General features: G+C 40.4%; 1 protein-coding gene across 1 annotated transcript in view; it reads left to right on the top strand.

The window, feature by feature from the left end:
- Nucleotides 1-264: 264 nt before the first annotated feature.
- The window catches only part of KIRREL3 (kirre like nephrin family adhesion molecule 3), a 428294-nt gene continuing 408701 nt past the window's right edge, over nucleotides 265-19857 (top strand). Inside the window, exons 1-3 of the mRNA XM_032228762.1 lie at nucleotides 265-310; nucleotides 1038-1271; nucleotides 7442-7591. Coding sequence (XP_032084653.1) covers nucleotides 265-310; nucleotides 1038-1271; nucleotides 7442-7591 — 430 coding nt within the window. The remainder of the gene's footprint in view (nucleotides 311-1037; nucleotides 1272-7441; nucleotides 7592-19857) is intronic.

The following is a 19857-nucleotide window of genomic DNA, read 5'->3' as shown; positions in this document are numbered from 1 at the left end:
TTCCCCAATACGACACCTTCCACACCAGAGTGGAGTTTAAAAGAAAACTATGCTGTTTTACGACTGTAATAAAGATGGGTTTGGTTTGATTCTGTAAATTGTGTTTGATGTACATGGAAGGCACCAATTTAAGAGAGGCTTTCCTGGATTATAGTGGATCGGAACAGTTTTCTTTGAATTGGACTGGACAATTTCCGCTCAGCGTCCATTTTTATCCAATCCACATAAAACCTGCTTTTTCTTTCTTTGAGAAACTCACAAAAAATGTTTCACACAGGCACCGTTTACCTCGAAAGGGACATGCCAGCATGTATTAATCCTTTAAAAAAAAAAAGCATTCTTTACAACACAAAATTTGTACTTGGATGTGATTTTGAGCTGAGACTACGGATCATCAAATTAAGAGCCATGTGAAAACAATTTAAAAAAAAAACAAGAAAATTTGACTTGACAACAGCACTAATTCAATGTGTGTCATGGAAACTTTGGAAGTGGAGTAATTTGACGATGTTCAAAGATCTTTTTTTTAAAAAAAATAGTTTTTTTTATTTTCCATTTTCATAACATGTAATCACATGTATACTATTACATAGCCAATATCCTATTGTATTAAGTAGTAATTACATCAGTTCCTCTTGTTATCAATGCCCAGAAAGATAAAACCCATTATTAGCTCTTCTGCTCTCCATACACCTCTTTCTTCTACTCTCTCCTACCTCCTTTCTTCCCTCCATCATCCTTTCCTACTCTACTTCCCCTTCCTTTCTCCTTCTCCTCTTTCTGCATTCCACTCCTCCTTATCCTCCTCATCTTCCCCCCTTACCCTCTCTCCTATCCCTCTCTTCCTATCTTTCTTCTCTCCTCTGTTTCCCACTCTTCCTCTCATTGGTGTATTTCTGCTTCTGAGCAAACTCCATTCTATGTTGATGGTATTTATGCTTCCATATCAATATACTTAACACATCTTAGTTTTAAAGAAAAAATAAGAGAAGACAATGATGTTCAAAGATCTTATTCTGCTTTTCAGGTGTGAGAAGCTTCATCCCATTCGTGTTTCAAGCATTTGGAGCTCCCGGATCCCACGTTCAAACATTCATTCTGCTTCTTTTCTTTTTCTCCAGGTTCAGCATCTTCCTTTAGTCAGCAACCTCAGGACCAGGTGGTGATAGCTGGACAACCTGTGACCCTCCTGTGTGCTATTCCCGAATATAATGGAATTGTGCTATGGATTAAAGATGGCCTTGCCCTCGGAGTAGGAAGGGATCTCTCCAGTAAGATATATATATATATATTTAATTATTTTTTATTTATTCATTAAATGTATATACTGCCCATCTCACTGTCGAGCAACTCTTATTTGTTTGTTAAATATTTTACTTCTTATTTGGACAGATCAGGAGTGTTACAGTGGTCTAGAGCAGTGTTTCTCAACCTTGGCAACTTGAAGATGTCCGGACTTCAACTCCCAGAATTCCCCAGCCAGCATTCTGGCTGGGGAATTCTGGGAGTTGAAGTCCGGACATCTTCAAGTTGCCAAGGTTGAGAAACACTGGTCTAGAGGTGAAGCCAGGGGTGGGTTCCTGTACTGGTTGGTACTGGTTTGCTTTGCGCATACTTTGTACCTGCACCTGCCGCCTATTGCTCACATGCGCAGTTGACTATAAATTGCTCTGCGCATGTGCAGAAACATGCTGGCAACACCAGAACCGGTTCGGGGGCGTGGCGAGCCTGGGGCGCTACCGGTTCTGTGACCCAGGCTAAATCACCACTACTGGTTTGGCCGAACTGGGCCGAACCAGGAGGAACCCCCTCTGAGTGGAGTTCTCACTTCACAATCAGGACTGTGAGTTTGATCCTAGGTTGAGGCATATATTTCTCTCTCTGGCACAATGAAATATATATATGCGCGAACAAAACTCCACATTGGCGACAGGAAGGGCATCCGGCCATTGAAACACTCTGCTAGCTTCATTCAGTTGCCCAGACTCCACCCCACAAGGGATTACGGAGCTGTTAAAAGAAGAAGATCATGATTTGGTCAGATTGATTCTTTCTTACCCCAGATGGCTCCTATTAGATGCTAACCAAGAACAACACAGTGAACTTCCAACATACACAATGCACACATGCACACACATCTCTTCTCACCACAAAGCAAACATCTTCCTCTGGTTATATGTGTCTCCATACTTTTGACAACCACAAGCAAGGAAATAGTCATGCTTTTTGTGTGGGTGATGAGTGTGCCTTCAAGCCCAGTAACTACCGTACATGGATAATTCACTGCAGTTTTCTTAGATACATTTTTGGAAATGATTTGCCACTGCCTTTTCCTTGTGGCTGAGAGAAAGTGAAGGCCAATGATTTTCCAACTGGCTTTGTGCAGGATTAGAATTAGAATAACAGAGTTGGAAGGGACCTTGGAGGTCTTCTAGTGCAACCCTCTGCTCAGGGAGGAAACCCTACACTGCTTCAGACAAATGATTATCCAATTATCTTCTTAAAAACTTCCAATGTTGGAGCATTTACAACTAATGGAGGCAAGTTGTTCCACTGATTAATTGTTCTCACTGCCAGGAAATTTCTCCTTCGTTCTAGGTTGCTTGTCTCCTTGATTAGTTTCCACCCATTGCTTCTTGTCCTGCCCTCAGGTGCTTTGGAGAATAGTTTGACTCCCTCTTCTTTGTGACAGCCCCTGAGATATCGGAACACTGCTATCATGTCACTCCTAGTCCTTCTTTTCATTAAACTAGACACACAGTTCCAGCAATAGTTCTTTATATGTTTTAGCCTCCTAATCATCTTTGCTGCTCTTCTCTGCACTCTTTCTAGAATCCCCACATCTTTTTGACATCATGGAGACCAAAACTGGATGCAGTATTCCAAGTGTGGCTTTACCAAGGCCTTATAAATTGGTATTAACACTTCACATGATCTTGATTCTGTCCCTCTGTTTAGGCAGCCTAGAACTGTGTTGGCTTTTTTGGCAGCTGCTGCACACTGCTGGCTCATATTTAAATAGTTGTCCAAGATCCCTCTCACAATTACTACTATTGAGCAAGGTACCATCTATACTGTATCTGTGCATTTTCTTTTTCTTACCTAAATGTAGAACCTTATTTTTTTTCACCATTGCATTTCATTTTGCTAGATAGCGCCCAATGTTCTAGAATATCCTTTCCCCCAGCTTTCGTCCAGTGACTTATTTACTAGACCAAACTGTCTCTCACTAAAATGGTTAAGATTAGGCTATTCTGGTTCTTTCCTGATTTTCAAACATTTGTCTTTATGGAAGGGTTTAGGTGCACTGAGAACTAGTTTGGTCTAGTGGTTAAGGCACCAGGCTAGAGACCAGGAGTTCTAGTCCCACCTCAGCCATGAAGGCCAGCTGGATGACTTTGAGCCAATCACAAGAAGGCTGTGAGTTCTAGTCCTGCCTTGGGAATCAATGCCGGCTGAGTGCCTTTGGATCAGTCCCTCTCTCTCTGCCCAACTCACCTCACAAAGTTGTTGTTTTGCAGAAAATCAGAAGAGGAAGGAGTATTTATACATTCACTGCCTTTACATTATAAATAACTAGCTGATAACCGGCGTTTTCCGGTTATTTATTTATGGGGGGAAATGTTCAGACCAAATGTTGGATTTTCCTCCTTACCAGAGGGAGTCCCCTTGTGGAGTACTGTGAAGCCTGCAAGAGCAATCTCTCCCGAAGCCTTGATTTTAGTGACAATTAAACTAGTTAAAAATGTTTCCATGTGCCCCCAGAAGCCTAATTTCTAATGTTGGATTTTCCCCCTTACCTGAGGGAGTCCCCTTGTGGAGTACTGTGAAGCCGTTACCATGGCAACTCCATTGCACTGTACAGTAGAATCCATTTTAAGGCAGTACAATAGAAGCCATTTTAAGGTAGAACAGGCTGTATCTTAACAGAACACACACCCCGAGGGGTGGTAGGGGTGTCTTACCCCCACAATATTTGTTTCCAGAGAGTAAGTCATCTGTGTACCAAGTTTGGTTGAAATTGCTTGAGGCATTCCAGAATTATGCTGGAACACACACACACACCACTATTTTATATATAGGTAAAGATGGGATTAAATAAAATAAAGTCCTACCTTGTTTCTTTTGTTTTCCACTGAAAAAATCTCCTGATCTCAGAAGGCACTAGAGGAAGGAAGTTAAGACTGAGCATCCTTGCTCTGAATACCATGTGCATTTCTTAATTTTGTGGTGAGCTAGCCAAAGTCCTCGAGAGACTAGTGCACCATTTTAAACTTGTATAGTACTTATACAAGTTTAACCGAGAATAATAACTTTATCAGATTTATATCCTACCCCAGAAATAAGCAGACCCTTGGTGGCTGCTTTTGCTGGTGGTAAGAATGAACTTTGAACAACTGTCTGCCTCCCAGTTATAAACATTCCAGTGTATGGCATACTTATAAACAGAGCCTTGAGAGTTTGCTATAAAAGGGGGAATCCTGCTCCAGGCTTCAAAGCAATGATGTGAGAGCCCTTTTCCCTTAACATACCTAAGGGAGTGATCTATGCATTCAAGAGGGACCGAATCAGCTTCAGGGCATTACACAAGCCACGTTCTGTTCAATTTTTTTTGCTGAGTTAGCTTATTAAAAAAAAATGTTCCTGTTCTCCTTACTAAGCTTCCTTGTCTGTATTTTGAGATTTAAGTAATCAACCATCTTCTCTCACATCCCCTTGCAGGTGGAAGCTACACAGTGCATATTGCTAATATATTTGAAACAATCTTTTCTCTGCCTGCCCAAATTTGGGGAAACCTTAAAAAAATGGCTTACAAGAGCTAATGTGATTGACATCTCACTCTGAACAATTTGAGCAATTGGCTTTCTTGGGTCTGATTTATCAAGCTGGGGTTCTGCCTGCTTCTGGAATTCCGGCTCAGCTAGTCATCTAATTAACTAAATACAAACAAACTCTTCATTTGTTTTTCTCGCGGTTCATGAGAGCAAATCTTGCTGTTCCTAGCTTGGGGGGGGGAAAAGGCTTCAAAAGCATGTAGGTTAATGCCAAGATACCTCTGTCTTGCAGCTCATTAACAATATAACTTGAGAAGAAGTGAAATTTGGGGGAGGTCTCTGAACCTTCTGTCCCTTAGAAAACTGGGAAGAGGAAATTAAAAATGCTCATTGCCCCATCAAGATCCTACTAAACCTCTGCTGTCAAAAGGAGTTAATAATAATGCCCTCTTGTTAATGTCCATATAAGGCCAGTATTTGGTAAACAAAGAAGCTCTTAAATAAAGACAAGTTCATTCAAGATGCTGGGATGAGGACAAAAGTTTCCACACAACAAACACAGTTTGAATAAAGCCCATGGATTACTTTGTGAAATGAAAGGCTGTGCTTCAACATTCTTCTAAAGATGGAATCCCACCAGTATGCTTAAAGTGTGAAGTGCCTAAATGGTTTTCTTTGGCCTAAGCTATCCCAATTATATATTGTGGTGCATAACATTCTCTTCCAGGCATTAGAGAGGTCCTCTTCTTAAGAGCCCTCTTGAAAACAAAGCAAAGCAAAACTAAACAAAATAACAATGGCCACTCAGTAGAGGCAAGAAAGTGGGAGAACAGAGTTCAGAAATGGTTTTTAAAAAGATGAATTCCTGCAATGGATGAAGGTTTTTTTCTTCTTTGTCACCATCTGTCCTTCCTCAGAAAGAATGAGTAGCTTTAAAAACAAACCTGTCGAGTGAGTTTTTTAAAAATAGTTGAACTTATTTATTTGGCATTAAGTTTCTTTCTTCAGTTTGCCTTCAAATTTTTATTTTGGTTTATCAGTAGTACCAAATGTCTTCCTTCCTTCCTTCCTTCCTTCCTTCCTTCCTTCCTTCCTTCCTTCCTTCCTTCCTTGTGCTCCAGTTTGAGGGTTCCTCAATTTATTTTTGAGAGGAATCATAGGCAGGAAAAACCAAATGCACAGGTATAGTATAGGTGGTACCTTGCTCAATAGTAGTAACTGTGAGAGGGATCTTGGAGTCCTAGTGGACAATCACTTAAATATGAGCCAGCCGTGTGCAGCAGCCACCAAAAAAGCCAACACAGTTCTAGATTGCATTAACAGGAAATAGAATCAAGATCGCATGAAGTGTCAATACCACTTTAGAATGCCTTGATAAGATCACACTTGGAATACTGCTTCCAGTTTTGGTTGCTCCGATATAAAAAAGATGTTGAAAGTCTAGAAAGAGTGCAGAGAGCACCATAGATGATTAGGGACTGGAGGCTAAAACATATGAAGAATGTTTGCAGGAACTGGTATGTCTAGTTTAATGAAAAGAAGGACTAAGGGTGACATGAGAGCAGTGTTCTGATATCTCAGGGGCTGCCACAAAGAAGGAGTCAGGCTATTCTCCATAGCACCTGAGGGCAGGACAAGAAGCAATGGGAGGAAACTAATGAAGACAACCAATCTAGAACTAAGGACAGAACAATTACCATAAGCAGTGAAACAATTTGTCTCCAGAAGTTATAACTGCTCCCAACACTGGAAGGTTTTAAGAAGAGATGGGTAACTATTTGTCTGAAATGATATAAAGTTTCCTGCCTGGGCAGGTGGTTGGACTAGAAGACCTCCAAGGTCCCTTCCAACTCTGTTATTCTCTTCTGTTTTGTGAATATCTTCAAAAGAAGAAGGATGGGGATGATGTTCCAGAAGAGTGGGTGGGTTTGGAAGGTCTTGAAGATTTAGAAAAAAAATAGGAAGATGATCCAACTTTTTAAATGGCCCTTTTGTCATTCTTCTTTTTTTAAAAAAAATCATCACCTGAAAAAGGCTATAGGGTATGACATAAATAATCTTGATGGCTTGACAAGGGGTGTTAGATTTTAAAGTAATATGATTGCACATGTATACTGTCTTCTCTTATTTTTTCTTTAAAACTAAGATATGTTAAGTATATTGATACGGAAGCATAAATACCATCAACATAGATTGGAGTTTGCTCAGAAGCGGAAATACACCAATGGGAGGAAGAGTGGGAAACAGAAGAGAGAAGAAAGATAGGATAGGGTAAGGGGGGAAGATGAGGATAAGAGGAGTGCAAGAGAGAGAAGGAGAAAGGAAGGGGAAGTAGAGTAGATAAGATGATTGAGGGAGAAAGGAGGTAGGAGAGATAGAAAGAGGTGTATGGAGAGCAGAAGAGCTAATAATGGGTTTTCTCTTTCTGGGCGTTGATGACAAGAGGAACTGATGTAATTACTACTTAATACAATAGGATACTGGCTATGTAATAGTATACATGTGATTGTATGTTATGAAAATGGAAAATAAAAAGTATATATTTAATCATCTTGATGGCAGACTTTGTGTTACTCCAGACTTCTCTTGATTGAGGGGGGGGGGGGGAATTGATGTATAATTGCTACTTATTCGCTCCAATTCTGGTTCCATTTTGTGCTCCACAGGTTATCCACGCTATTTGGTTGTGGGGGATCACCTCTCAGGGGAGCATCACCTGAAGATCCTGAGAGCAGATCTCCAAGATGATGCGGTATATGAGTGCCAAGCCATTCAAGCGGCCATCCGTTCCAGACCAGCCCGGCTGACCGTTCTTGGTAGGGAATGTCACTTTTCTTGGGAAAGGATGGGATTTATCTTCCCCGAGTGGGAAAGGAATGAAATGTCCTCTGAAATGAGCACCTGGTTTTCAGAACACAGGTTGGCATTACATGGCAAAAATTGCCTGGGTTATTTCAAATGAATTGCCTGAAGGCGATCCGGGGGAGGTCAACATTCAGGAGGGAAAGGTGGGTGAAAATGGCAGTCCTGTGATATATTTCCTCCTCCTCTTCCTTAATGGCAATGCTGGGCATAGCTGTGATCAGAGATGCGGGTGAAGACATAATGAGACCTTGTCACAGTATAAGATAAAGGCGTGCAGATATTAAGGGAAGGAATGCAGAAATGACTGTGTAAAGACATACAACACTCCTAAGCCCTAAAAATATCGATAAGACTGCCAAAACAGCTACAGTGAAGAAACTCCAATCTCTGAACCAAAAGTGGGTTTATCATAACGCTGAAATCTGCATGCAACTTTAAGACCCGCTTTTTTTTTTTTTGGACACTCTTTGACTGTAATCACTGAAAATTCAAGTTGCCTTCTTCTGCCCCCTTAAGGCATCATCAAACATGTGGAAACTTTAAATGCAAACATTGGCTTCCCACAGCAGAAAGGATCAGAGAAAGAGTTAAAACCTCTTCTGTTAAGGCTAGTACAACTCCCACAGCAACAAACAAAAATCTCACCCCTTCCTGTTTGTATCACCCCCCTACCCATTGTAGCGGTCAGGTTCTTATCCAAATTTAAGTGGGGCTAAAAGTTTACCCTGCTGTAGGTAGCTATTTTCTGTAATGCATCGAGAAAGGAAGACTGAAGGAAAACTCATAAACACCTCTCTTGCTAAACGTATGGGATTTAAATGTATTGAAATTCTTCTTTTGTTGAAGGTCAGAGTTGAATATGTCCAAATTAAAAACTAAAAATACTGATTGTAGTGCTTCACGCAACTCTTACCTTATTTACATCACAATGGCTTTTTGAACAATGTCCTTTGTATTCCTTCACTCTTAGTCTTTTGGTACCAAACCGCTACCTTATTATCTTGGAAGAGGCGAGTAAAAAACTTTTTTAAAAAAACCCCTCTTGATTAAGAAGCATCAGTTTGTCTGATTTTGATTTATAATGGATCCTGATGATTCTGAATGAGTAACTGACAGGAACAAGATTTATGTACACAAACTCAGACGGAAACTATACATCTAGAATAACTCCCTGCAGCTACTAAAAGCTGAGATGTTATTATGATTGAAAAGTGTTTTATCAGTGGAGCCTGAATGAAAGAGAGAATGGGAACTAATGTTAATTCATTATCATCCCGATGAATGGGATCCTCTATATTACAAAGGTATGGTGGGGGGAGCTTACCAATAAATTGGAGATAAAAGAATTGTGTGCAATGTGGTCATGGATATTGCGTATCCTGGGGAAGTTATCCAGTGAGGCTATTTATGATTTGATTGCAGGTAGTTTGTGTTGTCCATTTATTATTAGACTGGTTGGATGAAAGATCTTCATTGGCACCTTTAAGCAAGCAAATCCCTCTCTCCTTTTATTAAGTAAATCTTTCTCTGGGTTTTGCTCCCTTAGTTGTGTTGGAAGAAAAATCCATCTGGTTCAGTTCCAAGCTGGGAATAAAAGAGGCTGCTTAAGAAAAACGGTTTATGGATGAACAGAACCACAGCATGCAGTTCTGGGACAGCTGACAAAATTTAGCTTGAGGAGAACAAAGATTTTTATACAGTATCTGAAATGCTGCAGGGATTGTGCAGTGCAGTGAGCCTGGTGTCTTTTTCTGGTGGGTCAATCCTATTATCGTATTTATCGGAGTAAAAGACGCACCGGAGTATAAGACGCAACAAGGTTTTTAAGAGGCAAATTTTAAAAAAAAGTTTTTACACTCTGTTTTTTTGTGAAAATGGGCCCGTTTTTCCCCCAAAAGGGGCATTAGAGGACTGGGGGGAGCTCATTCCTACAAGCTATTCACGGCCATTTTGGTGAAGGGGTTTCAGGAGGCAAAAAAATGCTGTATTCAGTGTATAAGACCCACTCAGGTTTTCAGCCTCTTTTTTGAGGGAAAAAGGTGTGTCTTATACTCCGAAAAATACAGTATGTCCTAAAAGGTCACATGCTGTCCTTTGAATCTGGGTGGGGGAAGGATGTAAATTTTAATCCCATCGCTGGAGGTGGAGGTGTTTTGTTTGTGAATAGGCTGGATTTCTTAATGGGCATCTGCTGTAGTTATTAAGAAAGACTGGAACTGCTTTCTGCCTCTTAAGTACTTGTATCTCCCTTTCTCCTTTGGAGAAATATAATATTCTACCTCATTTAATATTCCCCTAAAATATTTCATTTTCTAGGGGTGGGGAGGCTCCCCACAGTTGCCAGATTAGCCAGATTGCCAAAATCAAGAGATTTCTGTTGGAAATAGATAGTGGTTGTGGGAGGAGCTTAGCAATAGCAATTAGACTTATATACCGCTTCATAGGGCTTTCAGCCCTCTCTAAGCGGTTTACAGAGTCAGCATATCGCCCCCACAGTCTGGGTCCTCATTTCACCCACCTCGGAAGGATGGAAGGCTGAGTCAACCTTGAGCCGGTGAGATTTGAACAGCCGAACTGCAGAACTGCAGTCAGCTGAAGTAGCCTGCAGTGCTGCATTTAACCACTGCGCCACCTCGGCCCTCGCTTGGTTGGATTGGTTGACTAATGGTTAATGATAGAAAGCAATGAGTACTTCCCCTGCTTTATTCCACTACAGTGAGTATGGAGGACTGGCAGTAAGATTTTTTTCCCCAGGAAGAAAGCTGTTCATCCAAGGAACTTAATAGTAATTACTTTCTGCTCTCTCCAGGATTATAGCTAGAACCTCTCCAGCAAATTAGTTCACATGAAGAAAGGTTTTGCATGAATTTTGCTATATTACATGTCGCTTCTAAGTCTTGAAACTTCTATATGCAGACTTTACCTTACCTGTGTAAGATGAGATAGGTTGCGTTTTGCAACTGTGCGTGATTCTCCTATGTATCCAGCACCATTTCTGTGCCTAGAGAAATGTTACGTCTTGAAGTTGAGGTTCAACGCAGGCTCCCTCTTTGGATTCAGAGCTCCTCTTTTGCTAGAATTGGTTGAGGCTTCTGCTTGATATTTACTGGCTCATTACCTGACTGTTGGGTCATGATTTTAGCACTCTATTATGCTGGAAGTTCGTAATTTGGTCTCTTCATTATCCCTGCTGCTTGGCACTCACTCCTTCTACAAGCCCACACTGCTATGCTATTCAAAACTGCATCTGAAGTTCTGCAAGGGAATTAGTTAGCCTATAATATGATAAAGGGAAAAGAATGTGAATGACCAAGCCAACCCCTTTTAAAGGTAGAAGCAATGTTCTGACTATCAAATAATAAAAGTGTGCAGAACAGAGAGAGCCAAATGTCTAAAAAAGTGGGATATTGAAGAGGTTTGAAAAAGTGCTTTAGAGATCTCAGGTGAACTGCAAATCTTCACTCAAGCACACTTACTTTGAAGGAAGTCCCATTGAATTCTACAGGCTTCACTTCCAAATAGATCCACTTGGACTATAGCAGTCCATTAGCCCATGATAAGATGAATGGAGCTCAGAATGACATGCCTTTTCCATTTCTGAAGTTCCATGGTGGGAAGAGATGCACTGAGCTTTCCCTGATAAACGCTACAGCACAATGTTAACCGGAGAACCCAGCAGGTGCCCTCCTAACAACACTGCTCTTTGTAACTTTGCTGCAATCCAAACATTTGGAAGCAAAATGCCCATCAATATCTCAGTACTAGCTGGATACCCGTGCTTCATGATGAAACTATGTGATGGGGCAATCCAGAGAAATTCAGTTCACTCCGGTTCAACCTGTTGGCTCAGTGGTGGTCGGTGATTGAAACACATAAGGGAATATCGCTCCCACCTCCTTGAGTCCGGAAGCAGTTCTGTAGGTGGAAAGCATAGACGTTTTGATGAGGTACCAATGTTTAGTACTGTAAGGAGCCCCAGACGCCTCCTGCGTGAAGGAGTGGAAAGTCTGCCAGTTTGAACTGAGGTAACAGAATGTGAGGCAACTGGCACTTGGAACAGAGTTCTTTTCAGGTGGGGAGGAGGAGTAGAATGTCTAACTCCTTAACATCAGAGTGTGTTAATATAAGTCAACTGGCAGTTAGAACAGAGTTCTTTTCAGGTGGGGATGGGGAGAATTCCTTAGTATCAGAATGTGTTACTCTATAAGAACTACTAATGATCTGATTGTCATTTCGAAAAATCCTTTCTTAGTGAGCACCTAGAAGCCAAGAGGAACATACGTGGCAAATTTCAAGTTTATAGGTTTTATGGTTTTGGAGATTTCATGATGAGTGAGTGGTATTTGGCTTTTTTATATATAGATCGATTAGAGAAAATCTGAGTATACCTTTGCTCTGTTTCTCTTCATCCCTGGTTTTTTTTTAAATGGCAATTGAAATTAAACTTTGAGATAATATGTATGGCATTTCCACTAAATTTTGTTGTTTTTTTTAAAAAAAAAATCCTGTTTGCGAAGGAGAAAAATCCATGACATGTAACAGAAAGGAAAAAAAATGTCCTGATTAGGAACTGTGGAATTATACAGGCAATATCATGCATCTTATCCTACAGTATAAGAATTAGTGTTTCTTAAACCAAACAAGATTTAAAAGAGTAATAACTGACCGCTGCATTCAACAAAAAGGGATTTCAGCCTGATCTAGGCAAAAAAAAGAATCCTTTCTTAGTTTTTGGATCACTTGGGAAAGCTGCAAATATGTGTGTGCTACAATAAGATGAGATAGTATCCAATGCATTGCAAAAGATGGTTGGCTTTTGCAACCCTAGCATTAGGTTTATACACTTTCCGGGGTGTGTAATCATTTTTGATTTGATTTCAAAAGAAAAAATGGTGAAGCATTTTTGATCTTCCTAGGAAGTGTCAATTTTCTTTTAGCTCCCTTCTGCATTTGAATTGTCCCTCAAATGAAGATGGACTTGATTAAGGAAGTGCTATCCAGAAAAATTCAAAGCTTTCCTCATTTATAATCCAGAGCCAAGATCTATTTCTGCAAACAAAAGGCTATAGTTGATACACAACGCTAAAAAATAACATTTGAATCAGCTGGCAGAATAATGTTAAGTTCTCTTTGACTGGAAATTGATAGGGCAAGAGACCCAAGTGACTTCTAATGTCCAAGAACAACAAAGAACCAGCAAATCCTGACCTATTTCAGCATATTCCATTCCGACCTCCTGTTTTTTTTCCTTCCATTTCTGAGAGTGTCTTACCAAGCTCTAAATTTTAATGCCTGTTGAACTTCTTTCAAATATCCTCCCCCCCCCCACATTTTTTCCAATGCTGAACAGTTTTAATTCATTGGCAAATGAAGCTGCATCTTTTCCCCAAAGTAAGCATTTGGTGTAGGAGAGAGGTTGACCATGCTATTACTACCCTCTGATTTTCAAAATAACCCATGGAAACAAGGAGTGAATTTTTCGTCATTGACATCGACAAGTTCGTAAGAGAACAGAGTCACAATTCTCTACTAATTTGTGGAATTCTGCATGCATTGACATCTTTGTAAAACCAAAATAGAAAAATGGAATTCCTTTTTTTTTTCATTATTGATCTGTCCCAACAGCTTTTCATTCCACCTTTTCTTCTGGGTTTTCTTCTCCATGAGGAACGTACAATAAGGTAAAGGTTCCCCTCGCACATATGTGCTAGTCATTCCCAACTCTAGGGGGCAGTGCTCATCTCCGTTTCAAAGCCAAAGAGCCAGCGCTGTCCGAAGATGTCTCCGTGATCATGTGGCTTGTATTGCTAAACGCTGAAGGTGCACAGAGTGTTGTTACCTTCCCACCAAAGGTGGTTCCTATTTTTCTACTTGCCTTTTTTAACATGCTTTCGAACTGCTAGGTTGGTAGAAGCTGGGACAAGTAACGGGAGCTCACTCTGTTACGTGGCGCTAGGGATTTGAACCGCCGAACTTCCGACCTTTCTGATCGACAAGCTCAGCATCTTAGCCACTGAGCAACAGCGTCCCGGACATACAGTAGTATATACTTTTTTTTTTTTTTAAAGGAAGGAAAATAGAAAGCTGAGTAGCAGGGCAGAAACATTTACGGTCTATTAACAGCAAATATGTTGTCTTGGATAATCAAATGGAAGTCCACCCTGGAGTATATTCCTGCTACAGCTTCCTGAAGAACTTTACGACAGCATGTCTTGCATGTCACCAGATGGGACTCTCCAAGAGACGGACTGCCTGGGCTTGTCCAAAGTGAGAGCCATTAACGCAGTCATGGGAAGCCAGTGAAGCAAGCTGAAAATGGATAGTGGAAAAGGAATAGCAAGGACTACGAGTGCTGGAGGCAGGGAAATTTCGAGGAAACAGGAGATGCCGAAATCAGCAAGAAGAAAATTGCCTGTTTCCTGCTGGTGGTGACACCAAGGCTTGGATTCCGTGCAGGGACTGATAATGAGACCAACCATCTCCTCTAGAGCCTGTGATGCTTCTTTATTTACAGGGGTGGTGGCTGCATTTATAGAAGGCAGGGGCACAGCTGTGGATGCTGCAGAGGGGAGGTCATTTGGTAAAAATGTATTTATGGCTGCTGTACAGCTAGTCTGCCACACTAGCAAGCAGTTTCTTTGGGTTCAAAAATTCTAATTTATATTCATCTCCATATCATCTATAGCTATATCTACATCAGAGGTGGGTTGCTAATTTTTTGACTACCGGTTCAGGCACTCCTGCACGCGCATTTCTGCACATGCGCAGAAGCATCCGGGTGGGTAGGTGGAGTCAGCAGCAACTCACCTCTGATCTACATCCCTATCTTTATCTCTCTCGCTCTCTCTCTCTCTCTCTCTCTCTCTCCCTCTCCCTCCCTCCCTCCCTCTCTCCCTCTCCCCACCTGTGTTTGTGAGCCTAAAGGGAGGCAGCTCAGTGGCTAAGATGTTAAGACACTGAGCTTGTCGATCAGAAATGTCGGCAGTTCGGTGGTTCAAATCCCTAGTGTCACATAACAGAGTGAGCTCCCGTTACTTGTCCCAGCTTCTGCCAAAATAGCAGTTTGAAAGCATGCAAAAATGCAAGTAGAAAAATAGGAACCACCTTTGGTGGGAAGGTAACAGCATTCTGTGTACCTTTAGCATTTAGTCATGCCAGCCACATGACCACGGAGACATCTTTGGACAGTGCTGGCTCTTTGGCTTTGAAATGGAGATGAGCAGTGCCCCCTAGAGTCGGGAACGACTAGCGCATATGTATGAGGGCAACCTTTACCTTTATATCATCTATAACTATATCTACATTTCTATCTTTATCTATCTCTATATATGGAGAGAGGTGGGGGCACTTTGAAGGCCTCTGTGATGGAATGTACATCTGGAAAAGCAGTATGTGTATGGGGAGGGGGGGATAGTTTTGGCAACACAGAATTTTCTCAGAGACCCAGATGAAGGGACTGCACATTCCAGAGTCGAAGGAAGTTGAAGGAAGGAATGCAGAAGAAGTTCAGGGTAGCCATACCCTACAATCTCTCAGGCTAGTAGGTTAGAAGGTTGACATAGTGAGATCCAATCAAGTTCAATCATTTGGCTAGAATCTTGCCAAATAAAGGATTGGACTTGATTTGATCTCACTGTGTCACCCTTCACCCTGATACCCAAAGAGTTTAACCCTATAATTTCAATCACATTGAAGATTAAGCCACTTTTTATTGTGTTGATTTCTCAGATTCCTCCCAGAGGTTCTCACCTTGTCTTCTCTCTGTCGTCTCCACTTTCTACTAGTTGTGGCCCAAATGAGACAATATTGTTTCCAAAAATTAATGAATTAATCTATCTTCATTTGCTTCAACAGTGTTTATTGACCAACCCCCCCCCCCAACCAATCAAATAAAAAGTAACAAATCTTTTGGTTCAATTCTGAGAAATTCTCCAAAAACCCTACTCAGAACAGTGTGAATCTCACATTGCTCTGTTGAGATAGCTGACCAAGAAGAAACATCAGCAAGCCATGTGATCTGCCCATTAGCAGGCCATTCTCTTTGTATCAGCAGTCTAGACTTCGTCTTGCAATGGTTCATCCCAGTGAGGGAGTTTCTGGCAAAGTTCCTTCACTAAGCTCTAGGAGCCTATGATAACAGCAGCAATAGCAATAGCATTTATATACTGCTTCACAGTGCTTTACAGCCCCCTCTAAGCGGTTTATAGAATCAGCACATTGCCAAACAATCTGGGTCTTCATTTTACCGGCATCAGAAGGATGGAAGGCTGAGTCAACCTTGAGCCAGTGAGAATCGAACTGCCAAGCAGCAGTCTGCATTCAGCAGAATTAGCCTGCAGTACTGCAGTCTAACCACTGTGCCACCATGGCAATGTTGCTTGATAAACTTTGAACTGTGTTTCAGATTGAAAAGGAAGGAAGTGCTGCATTTAATTATATGGGGAGTCAGAAATGAGTGAGGGCAGAAGAATGCAAAGCAAAACAAATTGTTCCAGTACTTTTTATTATACCTATTTCATTGCAGAATAAGAGGATCGAAATATATGGACCCTCATTGTTTCCTTAATGGTGTATTTGTCTCAGACCGGAGAACAAAAACCTTGATGATTATAGTAATGATCCGAAATGACCATAATCTTTTAAAATAGTATTTTAAAGCTGGATGGAACTCATCAGGTGAGAAGAATGTGGAAATCAAAGCATAAAACTAAAGCCAACCATGGCATTTTCTTGTGATAGCCATTTTCAATGAATTCTATATATTTGGAAATAGGACTATTGACTGACATTGATTAGAAGTGGGCATGATCCAGTCAAAGATAAGCCTTTTTAAGTTCAACTGATGGGATAGTTAAGCATGTGCTTAAGCCTCTCTTGTAGAAATCAATGTGACTTAAAAATGCTTAGCTCATGCTGTTCATCAGACAGTTCTGTGTGAAATAAAAGTTCAAACAAACTTGAGAGGGAAAGTCTCTTTAAGTCAGTATTTGCAAACTTGGCAGGGAGTTAAAAGCACCCTCTTGTCAAATGCACCCCAAGCAATGGTACTGATGGGCTCAGAGCTACCTTCTAGCATCATCTAAGACAATGTTTGGGTTGTGAGTGATGTGACAAACCCTCCTTGACACCCTAACAATTGTTTTCATGTGTCTGAAGATATTTGCTTAATATTGAATGAAGTCAAGAGATGGGATTTGCTCTTAGTTCCAACACTAGAAACATTGACATTGCAAGAGATGTTGGGGTACAACCATCATGTACAACTTCATTGGAAGCCAAGCTTAGATAGCATATGTCTATATCCTACTAGTACATTTTCCCTTCTTTTACTTTGAGATGGATGACTTGCAAACGAGTGTATGGAGTCCTGTTCAGGAACCTTTTAATTTATTGTATTTATTCTGAATATTCCTATTTTCTATTCTATTCTACTCTACTCTACTCTACTCTACACTACACTACACTACCTACACTACACTACACTACTCTACTCTACTCTACTCCTTTTCATTCTTTCCTAATTTCATTCTATTCTATTCTATTACCAAGAAATGAATGCTTTGGATAAGCCTTCCCCACCCCACCAATGTCACTCAAATAATATTGATATCTGCAGGTATTTCTGCATTAATTGCACATTTTGGCAACATCAAATTATGTTGGTTCCTATATCATGTATGGTCCTGATATAGCAGATTCCCTGCATCAATTGATATCATATATGCATGTGCATGAAGCCTACACAACTGTTGATCTTCTCAACCAACACAAGAACATCTGCAGCAGACAACATTAAAGAAGCAATGGAGTTAGAGGGTGGAGTGTTTAGGTTGAGTACTTCAGGTAAAGAGTGCCTGAATAATGTTTTTCTATGCATTGTTGAAAGAAGTTGGACATCTGTTGCACACTAAAGCTTACATTTTGGTATTTGCTTTCTAAACCCCCAAATCATTTTGGAAACCATGAGAAAAGAGTTGAATAGTAATCTTCTTGTTTATTCTTATGGGTACTACTTCCTCCATAGACAGGACCAGCTGCCTCCCAATCATTTTTTTAAGTACTGCAATAAGGAAAACCAAACAATCCCTTAATGGATGTTTAAGGTTCACAAGGCTTCATGGAGGGAATGAAGTTTATTCAGAAATTAAAATATTCATGGCAAAAAAGTATCAGCACAAATTATTTATGAAAGAGACATTTCAGAGGTACAAGAAAAGTAGGAAGCGATGCAGTTAATGGAACTGGCCAAACCGAAGCTGAGCTGCCTTGAATCTCATTGATTTCATGAGTGGAAATTTAAGCAGATCCTTAACTCTCAGTCTGAAAAATAGATGGGTTCATAAATGCTTAACTATGTCTGTCTGTATGCTCAGTATTTTCAAAATGTTTAAGAGAAAACCAACTTAAATTCAACATCGGTGCTGAGTAGTTATTTGAGGATTTTGAACATCTTATGCCATGCTTTGATTCAAGCCTTGGATATTCAGACATAATTGATTAAAGTACTCCCAAAATGTTACAAATGTCCAGTAGGGCATGACCAGAGAAAAAGACAAGATGGTGATGGAAGGGTCGTCCCTTCCTTATAGTCATTCATGGACATTTAACAAAATGTTTGCCAAGAATAAAAATTGACAGTTATATGTATAAAAAAACCATATGCTTTCTTTATACATTTAAACAAGTGGCACAGACTCTGAACACATCAATGTTCCTCACTATACTCGTGTATTTTGACCTCTACTGAACATGAGAAAAAGACCAAAGTGTTGGAAACACTTATGATAATGAGACTTTTCAGCTCGTTTACAGTTTCCACAATCTGAACTAAATAAAAATTGTGCTCATATAGCTATTTTAACTTTAGTGAAGATCGCTTCCTTTATTTCTCGCTAAAAAATAAACCCCGATGTGACATTTCAAAGTCAAACAAAGATTTATGGAGAAAAGCTTTCTTGTTAAGTTGATGCATATTTCAGAGTCATAAGTGATGGCAGACCTTGCCTTTGTTATAACAGTCTACCGTGACTGAGGTTTTATTTTCAGCAAAGTAGTGTTTAAACCCCTCTCCTTTTCACCATGCCAGCTATGAACTGTATGTTCTAGATTCTGTTGCATCTGGTAGCTAATTTTGTAGATTAATTAAAAGACACTTGCTCCTGGGAGGAAAGCTAGACAGCATACTAAAAAGCAGAGACATCACCCTGCCAACAAAAGTAAGCAAGGTCAAGGCTATGGTTTTCCCAGTGGCAATGTATGGCTGTGAAAGTTGGACCATAAGAAAGGCTGAATGCCAAAGAATTCAGGCCTTTGAAGTATAGTTCTGGAGAAGACTCCTGTGAGTCCCTTGGACTGTGAGGCAATCAAACCAGTCACTCCTAGAGGGGCTCAACCCTGACTGCTCTTTAGAAAGCCAGATCCTGAAGAAGAAACTCAAATACTTTGGCCACCTAATGAGAAGGACGGACTCACTGGAGAAGAGCCTAACACCGGGAAAGATTGAAGGCAAAAGAAGAAGGGTATGACAGAGAATGAGGTGGCTGGATGGAGTCACCAAAGCAGTCGGTGTGAGCTTAAATGGACTCCAGAGGATGTTAGAGGACAGAAAGGCCTGGAGGAATGTTGTCCATGGGGCCACGATGGGTCAGACATGACTTCGCAACTAACAACAAAATATATGACTAAAAAGAAAGAAAGGAAATTCTAATCTTTGCATTAACTTATTGACATCATCATCATCTGTTTTATGATGTGAAAGCCAGGTTGATTAAAACAAGAGCTGGCATTTTAGAGATGTTTGTGTTGTGTTGTGTGTGAATACTCGCACAGACACATAGAGGTCAGAACAAAGTAGTAATGTGGCATCAGGACAAAAATAATTTAATGCAATCAAGTGTTAATGTCAGCGTAATTAATATTATATTACCCTAATTGCATGAGGTTAATAAACATGTTATTTAATCATTTCTCCCTTCTGTCATATAGTTAAGAGCAGTGATAAGTTTTGGAGATGTTCAAGGTATGCTTTTGAGACGAATACAGCCCTGGGATCTCAACTTTTGAAATCCTGGATTATAAATGCATTTGACTTGTTATATTAAAGCTCACTCTATAGGTAATATAGACACCTGTATTTATGAGCCTAAAGGGACACAGTGGCTTAGTGGCTCAGATCATGAACTTGTTGATCAGAAAGGTTGGCAGTTCGGTGGTTCGA

This window comes from Thamnophis elegans, chromosome 13 (genome assembly GCF_009769535.1).
Source record: "Thamnophis elegans isolate rThaEle1 chromosome 13, rThaEle1.pri, whole genome shotgun sequence".
NCBI lineage: Eukaryota > Metazoa > Chordata > Lepidosauria > Squamata > Colubridae > Thamnophis > Thamnophis elegans.
Note: the sequence above shows the minus strand (reverse complement) of the source record. Positions and strands in the feature narration are given on the sequence as shown.